The following is a 17,749-nucleotide window of genomic DNA, read 5'->3' on the forward strand; positions in this document are numbered from 1 at the left end:
ACAATTTTTAACTTTATGAACGACAAACTCTTAGGTGGAATTCTGTGGAAAACAATTTAACCCAACAGTACTCATTCTCCATCTACCACGTGTAATCCCATGTTAGCATGTCGAATGGGGCCCAGGAATCCAGCTTCACAGAATCCGCCATCTTGACTCTGCAGATTGCAATGTGTTGAGTTTAGTTTTACACTTTTACCCTTTCTACGACCCACCTGTAACTCTGAGAAAGTGAGAAGTGCTAAATTGTGCGAGTTGTGTCACGTGTTTGCGCACTACTAACGTGGGCAACATCCCTTCCTCCTTCACTTTCACGGTTTCACTTCACTTTGCTTGGGTTCTTTTCTCTTAACCAGTGTGCAGCGAGTGCGATCACGCGCCTTCACCCCTTCATCCTGTGCGCGTTGGAAAACCCACACAACTCAACCGAGCACAGCTCTGTCGCCGGCTCTAGCTCCGATCAGGTATTCCCCTTTTTCACACTTGCACCCACTCAATTCAATTCCCTTTTTAAACAATCACTCAAATTCACGAATCTCTCTCTCTCTCTCTCTCTCTCTCTCCCCGAATTAATTACCTTAGTAAAATTCATCAGAAAAATTAACGTGATTATAAGAACAAGAATTTTTATGTCAGTTTCTTAGGTTTTTCTAATAATGTTTATTCGATACCTAATTGTAATGTAATTATATTTACATTCATTGGGCAGTTGCAATGGCAGGGAGTTCAAATAGAAGAGAGGGCAAAAACGCTATGGTTCCAAAACCTGAATTGCTGGATTTTGATGTTGAGCTGCAGCCACCTTATGCTACATTCTCTGGGAATGTTGGGGTATGCCATTCACACATATGAATATGGCCCATTCATACTATTAATTGTTCCTATTATAGAATAATTTTACATCAATATACGATTGGCAGGATAATGTTGCAAGTTCATCTGGAAGCCAACTGCGTTCATTTTTTGTTGGAATGGGATTCCAGCCATCCCTTGTTGATAAAGCCATTGAGGAGAATGGTACACTACTTTATGTGCTAGCATGATTTTTTTGGTTGAGTCTTGAGTCTTGACCTAATTGCATATCATATTTCATGCTATTCCAGTATTATGATCTTCTGCAATTCCTCATTGATGATTATCATTATTATTCTTATTATTATGTATGTGTATAATTAGGTGACCAAAATTCGGACAGGCTATTAGAGGTCCTCTTGAGCTATTCGGTGAGTAGACCATAATTTATCTTACGTGCACCTTCAATGTTCGTGTTCTAGCGTTGAGGATGGAGAAGTTTTTATTTGATTATAGTAGATTATAACTGATAATTGGGAAGTGAAACTTTATGATTTCGTTACACTTGCAGATAGATATGCATCAAAGATTCAATTTAACATTTCGTTGAGCATGTTCATTAAATTCCATGATACTTCTAGAAAGTAGAAAATGGTGAAAAAGAAAAAAGAACCTAATTTATTATTATTATTATTATTATTATTATTATTATTATTAACTGTAATTTCAATGAGTCAGGAACTGCATAAAATAATTCGTTTGCTGTTTCTGTTTATCCACTTTTATTTCTCTTGTATATGTAATTAAAGGTTAACTTACAATATATTTTCACTTTTCCAAGGATTATTCTTTCTACATGGTTGATGTAAAATTTTTACAGCTGCAACTTGTTTTGCAACTATATAGGCACTTCAAAAATCAAATTCAGAGTCTTCAGATTCTCTAGAGAGCTTATTTGATGATAAGGATTCTCCTGAAATTTCCACAGTCAATCAACCAAAAGAGGTACTTCCTTCTTACTCCTTTGGAAACAGCAGTTTATTTTGCTTCTTCTCATCAACCTTTAATACCTGTACAAAATTTATTTTTGAGTTGTTGTCAACTTTGTTACATATATCACGGGCATCAGTTATGGCTGTGGTCAATAGTTTGTTACATATGCTGACAATTGAACGTTTGCCTTTTCTGTATATGGTGACAATCAGCTTTGCATTCTACGTTTCTCCTTTCTCTTGGCATTGATGGCATTCAATCCTTTCCTTTTTGTGCTTGGCATTCATTTTTTTTCTAGTTTAATCAGTCTTCATGATATAATATTATGTTTTATCTAATCTGAGTTTTGTTCTTGTTTGGCATAATATCTCATGCAGGAGTTAGATGAATTTGGTGAATTTATTGATGACAAAAGAAGTTCCTTACTGATGATGAATTTCTCCGCAGAGGAGGTAGACTTTGCAATCAGTAAGCTTGGTATGTGAAAGTATATGTAATCTGAATGTACATCCTTATTTCTGGAGCTGCTTCTGAGTGATCAATATGTACTTTCCTATGCTACATGCACAAAGTAATTTTTTTATTGGAAAAGAAAATGTGTAATGCCTATGTATGCTCAGATCAAAGTGCATTTTATTGTTATGGTCATTTTACAAATTGGGTGCACCGATTTGTTTTTGAAAAGTTGCAAATTTTGTAATGTTGAAATCGGACCATCCGATTTTACTTTTCTAAAAATAAAAAAAATTAAAATATTGAAATCGGACCCTCCGATTTCTATTTTAGAAAGTTTAAAAATTAAAATCGGATCTACCGATTTATGTGGTGTCCAGAAAAAAAAATTGCATGCACTGAAATCGGAGATTTCATATTTCTTTTTGCCACTCAACAAATCCGTCCGATTTGTTTAATAACAATTTAAAAAAAATTAATACCAATTAAGAAAAAACAATTATTCCAATAACATTGCATACCACACCATTTTCATCCATATTAAAAAAAATTAGCCATGCTACATGGGGTGGCATTTATTTTCTTATTTGTCTTTTCTGGTGTTAACTGACCTGGAAAATATGTTTTATGCTTCTTTTGACTATCTGATGAAGTGTTGCATGACTTTGATCGAATATCTATGGTTTCTTGGATTATTAGTTCCAATCTGCACTTTTGGACATGCTAGTAGTATTTGGTTAAAGTATGTAAAGTGTAAACAAAAACATGAAGTCCACCATAAATTGAATTGATGTGCATTTAGACATTTGGGGGTAATATTTTATAGAATAAGTGCTAGGATGAAAAAACTTTTACGTTGGTGTAGCAGCCAACATTTCCCTTGAAGATATGTGAATATATATAACTTCTAATAACACCAAGGTCTTTTGATCTAGGTGGCAAAAACAACAGTAACTTCATGCATTACTGCTTCAAATAGAGATTTGATTGTGTGTTTCAAAACAGGTGATGGAGCTTCAGTTCCGGAGCTGGTGGACTTCATCTTTGCTGCACAGATAGCTAAGAAGTTAAACAGAGAAACAGTTCATATAAAAAGGGAAACAATTGATATCACCTGCGATGACACAGGTGGTGAGGTATTGAGATTTAATCCATTTTTGTGAGATGTTTCAGGAGATGATGCTATGCTTATGTGAGTCTGATACTCTGATTTCTTAAGTTAAAACTCAACTGTATCCATATACAAAATGTTATCTACCATGTTCCTATATGTTATGAACTTTATTTCTTTGTGTCTTTTTCAATAATAGGTATGATCTTATCAAGAAGTTTGCCCCCGTATTATGTTAACTTATGTAAATTATAATTATTATTATCTCCTTAATATGCATCTAAAATTTGTAACTTGGGGATTTCAGACTAGCAATGAACGACTATTTGGGATTATGGAAAAAACACTTCAATTGCTTGAAATGGGTTTCTCTGAGAATGAAGTATCCTCAGCGGTTGATAGATTAGGTCAGTAATTGAGACGGCTGATCCATTTTAACTGATAAGCTATGTGACTATGCTTTTTACATTTTTCTTTGGGAAGCAATTATCTTTAGTTTGCGCAATGATGTTATTGGTTGTGTTTTTCAATTTGGAAAATTCTATATATTTCCTTACCATTTATTTCCTTTACAAAGTCTTACGGTTGCTTTTGTCTCTGCAACTTTGGCTTCTAATATGGTGTTTTATCAGGGACGGAGGTTCCAATTTCAGAGCTTGCAAACTATATTTTTGCAGAGCAAAGTGGGATCGAATATGTAATGGAATATAAGGTTAGACTAATATCGTACTGTCCCCAGAAATTTTTTGTTATTAATTTTTTTGAATAATTTTTTTTTAAGAATAATTATCGTCGGTGCTTTACTGAATCTCAAATTTCTTTTTCATCCAGTATCCCTTTACTTCAATGTATTCTATGGGGATCAAAGAAGAGCAACAATGGGATGGTACAGCTGAAGTAAAAACGGAGTTTTTTGGATATGAAGCTCCACAGTCAGGGCCGATCAACTTTAGGGGAACTTTCAGTGACAGGGGTAAACGAGTGAAGGAAGAGGGTATTGATGAATTTGCAAATGGTGCTTCTGACATGGGATACTCTGATTTCATGGAGAATGATAGAAGTAAAAGGCCCAAGAATGAATATGAGGAGGATGAGTCGAGCTCTTTTCTTGATATTTATTGGATGGAAGAAAGGGTTGATGCTCAGGTTGCTAGAATGACAGAACTTCACAGATCAAAACCAGCCAGGACTCTTAGCGATATTGCTGCGAAATCTCCATTTTTCTTATTTGGAAACGTCTCGAACATTTCTTACGAGTCATGGACAAAAATGTCTCAGTTTTTATATGTTGAACCTGAATTTGTGAATACTCGGTTCTTTTCAGCCTTAAATAGAATTGAAGGATACTTACACAATCTCCCATTTGAAGGCCGGACACACATCCTTCCGAAGCCACCTTTGACTATAGAAGAAACAATGCCACGGACAACGAAGTGGTGGCCATCTTGGGATTCAAGAAAGCAGTTGAGCAGCATCTGTTGTGAAACCAATGGAATATCTCGCCATTGTGAATGGATAGGAAAGATTCTAGCTGATTCTGGTGGAGTGCCCACACCTGAACAGCAAGAAGACATTGTTCGAAGCTGTCGCATATTGAATCTTGTGTGGACCGGTCAATACAAACTAAGCCCTGTAGAGCCTGACAAGTTGGAGTTTATCTTGGGCTACCCTTTGGATCACACTTCTGCCGTGTGTAACTTGGCTGAAAGACTAGAATTACTTAAATACTGCTTTCAAACAGACACATTGGGGTATCATCTCTCAGTGTTGAAACCACTGTTCCCTAATGGTTTGACAGTGTTATCAATTTTCAGTGGCATTGGTGGTGCTGAAATCGCACTTCACCGCCTTGGTATCAAGATGAAAGCGGTCGTCTCCGTTGAGACTTCTGAGGCAAAGAGAAAGATTCTTGAGAGATGGTGGCGAGTTTCGGGACAAAAAGGTAATCTGGTGCAGATGGAAGAAGTTCAAAAGCTGACTAGTAAAACACTTCAGGGTTTAATCAATAAATTTGGTGTGTTTGACCTGGTAATTTATCAGCACCCTAACTCTTACGCAAGTTCCAGGATTGATCCCACAGGGAGACACCCAGCTTTTGATTTTTCTTTGTTTGTTGAATCTGTTCGCCTTTTGCACCGTGTGAGAGGCTTGTGTAAAAGGAGTTAGGTTTAGTGACTCGTCTGTTTCTTGTAGTAAATTATGTCAGTCTATGTATATATATAATATATCCATGCTTCCATTTATTACTAGATGTTTATGTTCAATGCTATCCAACCTGAGAATGGTGGTTGAACTTTATGTATGACTTTTTGTAGATCCATATGGATACATGTCTAGACTGGTTGTGTGGATATTTATTTTCGTTTTGTTGCGTTGTATCCATAGAAATTAATTTGGATATTTTCGATATTAATCAGAATTTATTTGTGGTGTTCAAGGTTCGCTTGTTCGTTTTCTACGTTCTACAGCACAATTATCTAATCATTAAATCAAATTATCAATGAATACGAATGGCCGGCAACGGTGACAAACAAGCTGGATAATGTTATAGAATGGACAAAGATTTATTTATATTTTTGACAAAGGTTTCAACTAATATTCTAATAGTCTAACATATTAGACGGACTCAAGAAGATTACAAAATACTTGACCTTTCCTATTGTCTCGTGCTAGTTAGATGTACATGCATCAGCCGTATGTCAAAGGCAGCACATATATTTTGCGTACACTTTTATTTTTATTTAGTTTATAAATATTAGATTTAAGGGTAAATTACACAAATAAATCAGAATTAATTATACGCCATAAACACCTCCATATAATAAAATCAAATTGACTTGATTTACGCTATTTATATGTAAAATTGTAGTCAAACAAGTTGATTCGATTTACTACTTATGCAGCACATATATCATAAATCAAATTAATTTGATTCGATTCTACATATAAATAGAATAAATTGAATCACTTTGATTCGATTTATATAAAGGTGTTAAGGACTAATTCTGGTTTAGAACTATGTGTAATTTTAAATTGGAATTATTTTTTGTGTAATTTATCCTTAACTTAACTATTTTGTATTTTAAAGACAAATTTTAAAATATAATAATAAATTTTTTAAAATTTTAATTATATTTAGTGCATTGAAAATGTAAAAAAAGTATTTTTATAAAATGTTTTTTTATAATATTTTTAAAATATACTCTTAAAATATATATTGGCAAGACCATAAATATTATTAGCTTCAGAAAATATAGGCATTCATCAGTTGTAATAAATAAAGTCCGACAAGCTTGATATAGTCATTCAATCCTTCGTGTTCGCAATAAATAGAGAGTTCAAAAATAGGTTTTAAGGGACAAAATGTGGGAAAATTTTCAAGGACACTGTTGTCCTCGGAAAAGACTAACTTGATTTTGACCCATAATAATTATAATGAGTGATTATTCGGTTTGCTAAGGATGAGTTTGTCCTGTAGTCTGTACTTTTGATAATATGCCGGATTTATTACTTGAAAAATCAAAACAGAAAATTACTATTTTAAATTATGATAATGATTACTATTTCATATTTACATGTCAATTTAGGCATCTATACTTGTCCAACTATGTGAGAACTATGTACCACAAGTTTCACACAAAATACCAGAAAAGTTTCTGCGACAAAACAGACAAATAAAACAGAAATTAATTACCGCCGGAATTAGATTAGATTAAATTATATATAATGAAAATATTATAAGAATTAATGTCTACTTTTTTATTATGTATAATTTATAATTTTTTTATTATTTTTATACATATATTCAATAAATAAATAAAAAGTGAATTAATAATGGCTATTTATATAGAGAAATTCTAGAAACAATAATTTTTAGTAATTCTAGCTATCATTTAACCATTATAAACACTAAATTAACTTTAAAAAATAAATTCTACTAATTTTGTGTGAAATTCTAAAAAAATGTGAATGCGACCTATATTGATTTGTAAAATTTTGGTAAATATAAGTGTAAACTATATAATTTTTGTGTGCAAAATTCTAAAAATATGAGTATAAATTATTAGTGGTCAAATATTGTTTTTTATTTTTGTTATTTGGCTTCTAATGGTATTTTTAAACACTGGACAGTTATGTGTTTTTTTTCATGTAGAGAGTACAAATTTTTTTAAAATACCTAAATTTGAGAGTCAGATTTGGATTTTTTATTTTAATTTTTTTAAATATTAAAATGTGACTCTCAAATTTATATTTTAATATTAAAAAAATTTTAAAAGTTCAATTGAATCTTCAGATATACTTTACAGTAGAAAAAAAATTTATTTCAACGCAAATCAACCCTCTAATTTGTCTATTATACTCTAAATCTAAAAGTTCGATTTATTACTTAAAATTAAAAAAAATTTAAATCCATATAAAACAGATACACCAATTATTTATTATAATAAATTACACACAATCTTCTTCCATATCCAAACAAAATTAACCCAAATATCGGTAAAAAATAATAATGTTTGTTCACATAGTATTGCTCATTTATATATACTATCAATAAAAGGAAAAAAAAAAAGAATGAAGGTTAGAGCGATAGAGGGTGGGGCGTGTCAGAAGCAGAAGCAAGTTTTAGCAGCAAGGTTATGTTAAATTGTTAATTGCCTGATATGTTACGGCCTTAGGGGTTGTCCCCACTTATAAACGTGTAAGTGCAAGTGACCACTGACCGCGACCTATATAGCTTCTTTCATTTATTTCACACATATTAACAAACATCGCATTCCGTTTCTTCTTTCTTCCAATTCGCTCTTCCATTTCACGCCATTTCTTCCGCATCTAACCGCCACCACCGTTTCCATCATCCTCATCATCACCGAACCCTAACTTACTCTCTCTCTCTCTCTCTGATGGATTTCGATTTCGATTTCGATTCCGATTCCGATTCTCCTCCTCCTCATTCCGCCGATTGATCGTAACGCCGAGTTTCTTCGGATCGTTCCTGCTAATCCTTCACCATGTTCGAAGCTCACGTAAGTCTCCTTACACAATTTTTCCTCCGAACTTAAATTCTTTGTTTCCAGAATTTGTAACTGCATATAGTGATCGTATTTTCAATCGTCGCTGTTCCTTTTGATGTTTCGGATGATCGTGTGAGCTGAGGCAAATGAGGTAGTTGATAATGTTGCATTCTGTTGTTGCTATTGTTGACAGGTACTGCATTTGCTTCGAAGATATTTGGGCGAATATGTCCATGGACTCTCTCAGGAGACCTTGAGAATTAGCGTCTGGAACGGTTCGTATTCTCCCTCATATCTCCTATTTCCCGTTTTCTAGCATTTTACGCTCTTTATCACTCATGTCCCTGCTCATTCTCATTCTTACCTCAAAATGCATTTAAACGTACTCGAGTTGAAGATTAAACTGAACATTGAGCTGTGGACTGCGTTTTTGTAATTTTTTATTTTTTCAAGTCCACAAAGCTGGCAAAGGTTGTGAGGTAGTTTGCTAGTTATGGAGCATGTAAACATTGGATATTTCCTGGTTTCACTATTTGCTATTTGCTCTCAATTTTGTAATCATCTTTAATGGCTGTGAGTGTACATAGGAGGATAAGAGTAGAATTCTACTCTTTTTAGTCTTTTTAGATGAAATGCTTATGATGCGTTTGGTTGGAGCTTAACTATAGAGCCTCCGGTTAGATATTTTTTCTTTGACATATCTTGTGAGTAAAGGCTTGCCTGTTTGTCACACCGTTGATATAAATTGTTACTGTTTGTTTTCAGTCTTACTAGAGCTGAAATTGCGTATGTAGCAAAATATCTATTATTATTATTATTAGGAGGTGTTGTGAAGTACCTTTTGTTGTTTTATAATTATGATATTTTTTATAAGTTAAATTTATTGAGGTGACCTTTGTCGCATACATCTAATTATGTGATTACATTGGGTTGAAATTGTGTCATAATTATTCATTCAAGTTTTCACATTAATCTTAAATAGTTGAGAGATAGTTTGCACATTGTTATTCTAACCCAAGTATGATCACTTCAGGTGATGTGGTCCTCAAAGATTTGAGGTTGAAGGCAGAGGCACTGAATTCGCTAAAACTCCCTGTTACTGTCAAAGCTGGCTTTGTTGGTTCCATTACATTGAAGGTAACGATACGTTTAGCATTTTGAATTGTTGATCTTTGGTTTACATCTAAAATCACATGGATATATATACATTTTTAGATACTTACTTGTATGCGTAAGTCTGTTTCTAAAATCCAAGGAGGGAAGTATCTGGTTTTTAGCAAATGGATGTTATTTTGACATAGATTCGTGTGGTGGTTTTCCAATGGGGGTGTACCTTCTAAAGTCTTTTTGATGATGAAGGGAAAGTAGATGGATCAGGGAGGATTTGGATCAGAACTGTAGGCAGGAAAGTTGAGTTTCCTACCTAACCATACGACTCTCAATAACTAACAGATAGAAGGTTGTTAAGTATCTAAGGAAAGTAGGGAACCACACCTTAAAAGCTAGCTGTTAAGGGGGAAGAACCACTCTCCTTATATACAACATCAAGCATTCCATACTACTCGATGTGGGACTTTGAGCACCCCATAATACCCAAGTCCCTAATAATACACCGGCCCTAGAGAGCCGACGTCCACGGCGGCTTCACTCTATCGACACTGACCCAACGGTAGCCACTTTCCTACGGTCTATCAGTATTCGGTATTCACCTTAATCCAGCCTATAGGTAGCCCTTTCCATGGCGCCGACAACCACGCTCTGATACCATTGTTAAGTATCTAAGGAAAGTGGGGAACCACACCTTAGGAAAGTGGGGAACCACACCTTAAAAGCTAGCTGTTAAGGGGGAAGAACCACTCTCCTTATATACAACATCAAGCATTTCATACTATTCGATGTGGAACTTTGAGCACCCCATAATACCCAAGTCCCTAACAAAGGTCCTAACTACCACTACGTGTATGAAGAAATGCTTCAGTTCTCTATTAAAAAAAAATAAAAATCTAGCATGCCACTTAGTTCAGCTTGTTATTGACTGGGGAATGAGTTGCTGCCGTCTACTAACCCTAGTTTGTTCTAAGCCATGAGAGCATGTTTTGAATTCTTTCTTACAGTGTCAGAAGTTTGTTCATCTGAGGAAATATGAGCTATGTGTGAGCACAATTCTTATCGAACATGGAATAAATTTACCTCTATGTGTTTGTGTCTTGAGTGTAGAATTGGATTGTGTGCAAGCGCATTAGTACTCCAGTAGCCAGCGTAAGCAAACAATTTTGGCAATAGTGTTAGCTAAGCTTCTGTCCTCTGCCCTTGTGCTAGATCTAGCAATGATAGGTTGCATCTTTTATGGCCATCATACGAGTTTAAGTTCAATCCGGAGAATATACAAGCACCTGAGGTTGGTCTTCTATCATCTATGTTAGTTGCCCAATCAGCATCACAATACCCTATATTACAAGTTACCCAAGTTCTTTGATTAGTTACGTCTGTTACGTAATTGACATCACAAAACCCTCTTAAGCCCAAGAAAATGAGTGGATTTTACCACATGCAGGCCATGCTGAACTGCTCTTTCCAATGTCCAAAGTGATGCCTTCCAATGAACCTCTAAAGGTTCCGACATAATCCCTGTTTACATTAAAGTATATAACCTTGTAATTGTTGTATACCAAGGAGTGTTGGCAATTGAACAATATAATGGCATTTTTATCACGGAGAGGGAGGAAAGCTTTGTATGGCTGAGTAAACGATTGGCTGACGGGCATAAGATGTTTTTTCTGGACCTAGTATGCATTAGGTGAAAGCTTTTTCATGAGGAATGGAAGGAGTCAGGGATGGTGGTGAGGATAGCTTTTTGGCCTCAAAGCAAAAATCTTCAAGTTCGGGCTAAGATCAGTCTATTGTTACTTACGGGTAAAGAAAGGTCCTTCGAACTTCACTATAACACAGCCATAAAGGAAGAGAGAGATAGTCAGTTTCCTTATACTTCTATTCCTCTCTCGCTCTCTCTACACACACACACACACACACACACACACTTCCTATATTATGGGAGAAATTATGAGAAGTGAGTTTATATAACAAGCATTCTTTTAAGGTTTCATAATTTCAATGCACTCCATTATATTGCTTTTGTCAATGCTTTCTGGTTTACTCTGTTCATCTTTGTAAATGCTTTCTGGTTGACTATTTATTTGATTTTTCCACCCTTTGTAATGGAATATAGGTTCCATGGAAAAGGTTGGGCAAAGAACCTGTAATTGTTTTGATTGATCGTGTGTTTGTTCTTGCTCAACCTGTACCTGATCGTCGGACTATGAAGGTACAACAGTGTTCTGTATCTACTGGTGTAAGTGATATGTTTGTATCTCTCCAAACTGACTTTGTTTCCTTGTAGGAGGAGGATAGGGAAAAGCTTTTCCAAGCCAAACTCCAGCAAATTGAGGTAAGATTCCATGCAACTTGTGTGTATGAAGGCTTGTTTACTATTGCTTAGTTGCTTGTGTTATTTTTCCATTAAAAAACAGCTACAGGACAATGCTAAAACATGTGAATTTGATTCTAAATTAGCCCCAACCATGAAGCAAACATTATGGGAATAGCCTTACATGGCCTTTGAACCTGTAACATGTAATTAGTATTAATTCTGTTAAGCATAACTCTCCATATATATGTGCAAGATTATCACTGCGTTTATTTTGGACCAATGGTGCATCGTATATTGTCATCCAATATTCTTTTAATTGTCTATAATCTAAAATGAAAATGATGTTTTTTGTTCAATTATCTATATTTTTCCTTAAAAAAGAAAAACCATAGAAGCACCTTTTGTCAAAATTTAGCAGATGCATTCTAAATGATATAAATATCTGCACCTGACAGTCATAAGTTGTAACTGTCCCCAAAACTTTCTTCAAACAAATAGCTAATGGTATCCCCCGAACTCCCTGACAAACAAAAATCCTGTACACATGTATTTTTTGGGTTACACGCCCTTGAAATGTCTTCCACATCTGAGCTCTTGTCTAAGTATGAAACTAGGGGATTAAGTGATTTTTAAAAAAATGAAGCTGTTGAGTTCATAGCGTATAATTATGGAGTTATCTTGGGTGTTCTCTGGCCTGTCTGCAGACAAGCTTGTTATTTTTTTTTTGGTGTCTAGAAGGGTACATTAAAGAAAGACAAACACAGAAAAAAAGAGAACTAAGAAGGATTATAAAGAGATCCCTTCTAAGAATTACACAGTCTTTCCCAAGGCTCTAGCCATTCTCAAAGAAAAAAAGACCAGCATTTTTAACTATAATGTTTGACATCTTGATTGAAGTAAACAATCTTATTTTTATATGCCAGAGGTAACTTTAAAAGCTGAAGTGTTGGTGAAGTTTATTTTTGTCACTAAACTCACCTTATTGTGATATTTTGACCTAAATTCTTTTGTTTTCTGTCCTTATGCAGGAACTAGAGTCAGCTACACTTGATGCAATATCCAAGTCAAAAGTAGGAAGCATACGACTTTTGTATAATCTGGCTTTTAGTTTTCAAATTCATTTGTTTCTATGTTCCTAATACCCATTTCATTTTCTAGTTATATTAACATTTGCTTTAAAGGAATACGTTTGCCATGTTTACTAAAAGAGATCTATATAAATGGTTGAAACATAGATATTATCTATGATAGGGAGTACTAATGTATCATGTTGTCCTTTGATGCATGCAACTGTCTCCACCTAGGATATAGAGCTTAGTTGTTATTGAATGGGTGTGTTGTGCAAGGTCAGATGTTAAGATTCGGGTCCATTTTGGTGATGATTTAAATTGAAATAAATCCAGATGATTGTATTAGAGTCATTTTGTGATGCCTTACTTTCATATGAAGTCACCTCTGCAATAGATATTGGTTCAATCATGTGTAAAAGGGTATATGAAGCTGCGTTTAATAGGTGGATCCGCATAGAAAATAGAGAGGGAAGATATAGAAACTAGGCAAAACATTTGTGGTTTTACTGCTGTTCTACTGTCCCTGTTTTTTAGGTGGAGATTTCTGTCTGACACAGTGTCTTGTAATACCCGTCTCCAGCTCCAAATACAATCTTGTTTTTTTATCCATGTATTTTGGCCTGTCTCAGTCACCAAGCTCAGCTTAAGAGTATGTAGCTCATTGTTTGAGGTTGAAAGGATCTTAGACAGACACTATGAAAATTTGATTCCTTTTTTTGGTTTCTTATGAATTATTCTCTCTTCTTCTGTATATACCAGTTACAGTAGTTTCAGCAGTTGTGTCTGTTATGTAGTTGCTGGCCATAGAGGAGTGATACTCTACATTACACCTATACTAATCTCTTACTCTGTCACGATGCACTATCTGTATAAGTGTTTGAAATGAGTTGTGCGAGAAAGAGATTATAGATCAGGTTAGAATTGGTCCAATTTGGAAAAATTTAATATTCCATGATTAATTCATTTTGTTTTCTGTTAGATAGAGTGAGATGGAATGAATGTTGACTTATGTATAATCACATTGTAAAACTGCGGATAGTATTGTAGTTAAGAAATCAAATGATTTGTGTTTTTCTGATTATAGCATGACTGACAGCTAATTGTCTTACAGTCAACTTCTGGAAATTCGTGGCTGAGTTCCCTTATTTCTACAGTTATTGGAAATCTCAAGATATCTATCAGCAATGTGCATATCAGATATGAAGATTCAGTCAGGTTGGTTAACATTAATAAATACCACTTGAGTTCACTTCCTTCATACCATACAACTGTGCATCCATATTGCCATTTAACTCAATTCCCTTGGCTTATTTTCCATATGCTTATGAAAAGAAGTGTTGTGTGCAGTAATCCGGGCCATCCATTTTCTTCAGGTGTGACTTTGGCGAAGCTTGCTGCTGTTACAATGGATGAGCAGGGAAATGAAACTTTTGATACAAGTGGTGCTTTGGATAGATTGAGGAAGGTGAGCAGTTCCGCTTCATTAAGTTAACTATGAACAGTTTGTTGAAGGTTAATTCTTATTTAAGAAATCTAATTGAAACATCTCGAGGTTAGCTTTGACATAAAAGAAGAATTTGGCTAAAGTGCAATAAATAAGTTTCATGTAATTATATGATATGGTATTAGTACACGGAATTAGTTGAAGATTGAAGAAAAGAAAGCAAGATGAAGGAAAACCATTCATGCCTGTGGAAATTAGATCAACGGTGTTTGGCAAGGTTGGTGAAACAAATCAAGTTTTGGCTGGCATTGCATTAAGAATTACTTTGTGAAGCAGCAAAAACTCTGATTTGGCCACCATAAATTTCAATATCAACTTTTTAGAATGTATGTTTTCGTGATTAAAATATGTCTGCTTTGGTTCTATTTATTTAGCTTTTTAGGTTTCTTGTTAGATTATCTCTAATTTTTTTTCTTTAATAAACACGTATTATTTTTTTTGGGATAGAGCTATAATTCCTTTCTCATCATAAGTTTGAGTGTTTTAATCATAAAAAATAGTTGTAGTATCCAAAAACATGGGAAGAAAAGTAAGTTTGATAAGCCCTTATGAAAAGCTGAATTGGAATGTTACAATAGAGGATGGTGCAAATGAACCAATTTTAACAATTGAAAATGGAGAAAAAAGTGAAAATTTCTGATATGGTTATCTTAATTAGCTCGGTAGAGCATCTAGTTAGGAAGCTAGATGAGATGGAAGGTAGATAGGGGGAGGAACGTTGAGGAAGGCCCAAAAAACCATCCATGAGGTAGATCTATTTGTAAATAGTCTCGCTGTAGATATGATACATGATATGAATAAATAGCGGCGTTTGATGCATGTAGGTGACCCCACATAGTGGATAAATCTTTGTTGTTGTTGTTGTTGTTGTTTATCTTAATTAGCTCCCCTTTGCATAGCGGCTTAGAACTTTTTTTGTTCTATATAATTGTGGAAGAAATTGAAAATATTAAAAACCTTAGTAATATGTCATAATCATAAATCCTAAAATTAAATTGTATTGTGTAAACAATGAAAGATGTAAAAATGCTGATTTAGGTGAGCGTTTTGCTTAATTTAAACAAGTTTAATTATTTTGGCTTGAGATTGTTGTTTTTTCATTACAGTCGGTGCAGCTTGAGAGGTTGGCTCTTTATCATGATTCAGACAGGCTTCCTTGGGAGATTCACAAGAGTTGGGAGGATATCAATCCAAATGAATGGATCGAGGTTTAACCCAATTTATTGATATGTCTTCTCAGTCTATGTTATATATCCATGACTATATAACTGTAACTGGCATTATGATATTGGTCTGTGCCATTTCATCTGTTTTTTATTTTGTTCTGTGCTAGATATTTGAAGATGGCATTAATGAACCTAATGATGAAAAAAAAGTGGCTTCTACGTGGGGCATGAATCGTACATACTTGGTTTATCCTATCAATGCAGTCCTTCAGTATCATCGACTTGGAAACCAAGAAAGAGTTAATCCAGAAATTCCATTTGAGAAAGTTTCGCTTGTCCTCTCGGATGTCTCTCTTACTCTATCAGAGGTATTGTAGTTCTTAATACTTGATTTTTTTATTTTTCTGTTTTCTAGACTCACACCTTGCATTTATTTCTCAAGAAGAATCTAATTAAGAGAAATCTAGAAGCCTGAATGCATCAAACCCCAGCCATGTTTGTTATGTCACACATCATATTCATCATATAATATGGGTACTTTCGGCTTTGATTTTAAATTTTAAATTCTAAATTTTGAATTTTGGGCCAAAATAGGTGGTATATATCATAAGAAAGTCTAATATTGTGTCTAAAATAATTTTCTTCACTTTCTCCCTTAATTGTGACATGACCTGACCCTCTTCTTTTTCTTCTTTTATGATAATTGATATGTAATGGTTATGTTATTTTCTATATATATGTGATGTCATGTATTACTGTAATCATATCCTAATTTTCTAGGATATACTGCATGCTGTATCTTGAACATCTTTGCATGTCTGTTCTTGTATATGCACATCACAGAAGTGTTATCTTTTGATGCCTTTTCCTTCTTCAATCCAGGCTCAGTATCATGATTGGATTAAACTTTTGGAATCTGTTTCACGGTACAAGACATATATGGAAGTTTCTCATTTACGACCAGCTGTTCCCATTTCAGAGGCTCCTTATTTATGGTGGCAGTTTGCTGCACAAGCTGCACTCCAGCAGCAGAAGAAGTGGTAACTTAATTGTTGTTTTGTTGAAATAAGCTCCTACCTTTTAATGGGATAGGTATATCAGAGTATGAGGGTGCTCTATAACAGGGTTTATGTCATTCTAGAAGTTCAGGCTGACTTAATATTCTTGCATTAAATCAGTTTTCGCTTGTCATGGGATCAAATTCGGCAACTTTGTCAGCGTCGGCGTCGATACATTCAGTTGTATGTGGCTTCACTTAAACAATCATCTAATGTTGATCACGCTGAAATGAGAGAAATAGAAAAGGATCTTGATTCAAAAGTGATTCTTCTATGGAGGTATATGTATTGCTTCTGTTGTACATTGCATCATGATGATAAATGCTATTTATGTTTGTTCTGAAGAATGGGATGCTTTATGTTATACCTAATACCATTTTACATCCCTCATCCTATTTCAAGAATAGCCAAAAGAGTTGTTTCTTGTTTTCTCTAGAAACGTCATATATGTATTTAACAGAATTGGTCATGGGAAGTTATTTTTTTAGGACCAATTGGGATATGTTTAGGTGTATTATATTTTTTGGATTTTTATCTTCTCTTTGGTTTTGCTTATGATCGAGTCTAATTGGTTATTTTGCTTTTGCACACCATTAATTGGGAGGTGGGGAAGGCTTTTGAGCTAGAGGGAAAATATGTAGAGGAAAGTAAAATAGTTCAAGTTTTTCAAATACCTATGTGAAACCTTAAACTAAGGTCAATGCAGACAACTTATGTCCAATCAGGGGTTGCCTCGAGGAGAGCCATATTCGTAAAAATGTGAAGACAAGAAACTTCACAAAAGTTATTTTCTCATAGTAATTCTGGTCAAAATTGTCCTTGACTGATGTTTGAGAAGAGAAAAGACTAATGCATATTATGTTTTTTGCCCCCTGGATTATTTATTTATTTATTTTCGTTATGATAAATTTTATGTTCTTTTAGGAGGGGTCTTACTATTTTTGTCTTCTTCCACCAACATTTTTGTATGTCACCTTTTGCTTGGTATGTATAGATTACAAGCTCGTGCCAAGGTTGAGTCTGTGAAGTCAAAGGTAGCAGCTGATGAAAGGAAATTCCGGAAGAAGGGTTGGTTTTCATTTAAATGGTATGTGTATGTCAATTATTATGATTTTCTTGTCTTTTCTTTTCCTCCGGTGTTTGGAAAAATGGAAAAGGTCACC

General features: G+C 34.5%; 2 protein-coding genes across 2 annotated transcripts in view; both read left to right on the forward strand.

Annotated features, from left to right (window-relative positions):
• Nucleotides 1–214: 214 nt before the first annotated feature.
• Nucleotides 215–5,786, forward strand: LOC107462449 (probable inactive DNA (cytosine-5)-methyltransferase DRM3). Its single transcript, XM_016081055.3, has 10 exons — nucleotides 215–464; nucleotides 710–831; nucleotides 921–1,017; nucleotides 1,177–1,223; nucleotides 1,699–1,797; nucleotides 2,163–2,262; nucleotides 3,244–3,374; nucleotides 3,657–3,756; nucleotides 3,982–4,061; nucleotides 4,181–5,786. Exons 2-10 carry the CDS (start codon nucleotides 715–717, stop codon nucleotides 5,513–5,515), a joined length of 2,106 nt encoding a protein of 701 aa, XP_015936541.1. The 5' UTR covers nucleotides 215–464; nucleotides 710–714; the 3' UTR covers nucleotides 5,516–5,786.
• A 2,307-nt stretch (nucleotides 5,787–8,093) lies between these two features.
• Nucleotides 8,094–17,749, forward strand: part of LOC107462534 (uncharacterized) — a gene marked incomplete in the record, with an annotated part of 44,939 nt that continues 35,283 nt past the window's right edge. The window contains 13 exon segments of the mRNA XM_016081137.3: nucleotides 8,094–8,373; nucleotides 8,555–8,636; nucleotides 9,395–9,498; nucleotides 11,588–11,683; nucleotides 11,759–11,806; nucleotides 12,817–12,858; nucleotides 13,970–14,073; nucleotides 14,206–14,323; nucleotides 15,469–15,570; nucleotides 15,696–15,896; nucleotides 16,411–16,568; nucleotides 16,707–16,865; nucleotides 17,581–17,673. Of these exon segments, the coding sequence (XP_015936623.1) occupies nucleotides 8,359–8,373; nucleotides 8,555–8,636; nucleotides 9,395–9,498; nucleotides 11,588–11,683; nucleotides 11,759–11,806; nucleotides 12,817–12,858; nucleotides 13,970–14,073; nucleotides 14,206–14,323; nucleotides 15,469–15,570; nucleotides 15,696–15,896; nucleotides 16,411–16,568; nucleotides 16,707–16,865; nucleotides 17,581–17,673 (1,322 nt within the window).

Source organism: Arachis duranensis, chromosome 1 (assembly GCF_000817695.3).
Source record: "Arachis duranensis cultivar V14167 chromosome 1, aradu.V14167.gnm2.J7QH, whole genome shotgun sequence".
Classification (NCBI taxonomy): Eukaryota; Viridiplantae; Streptophyta; class Magnoliopsida; order Fabales; family Fabaceae; genus Arachis; species Arachis duranensis.

What these genes read in the sequence shown, in the direction of transcription:
- LOC107462449 (XM_016081055.3), top strand. Translation starts at nt 715, where the DNA reads ATGGCAGGGAGTTCAAATAGAAGAGAGGGCAAAAACGCTATGGTTCCA. An exon ending in AGGTCCTCTTGAGCTATTCG is followed by an intron (nt 1,224 to 1,698) that starts GTGAGTAGACCA and finishes GCAACTATATAG; the next exon opens with GCACTTCAAAAATCAAATTC. An exon ending in CTTTGCAATCAGTAAGCTTG is followed by an intron (nt 2,263 to 3,243) that starts GTATGTGAAAGT and finishes GTTTCAAAACAG; the next exon opens with GTGATGGAGCTTCAGTTCCG.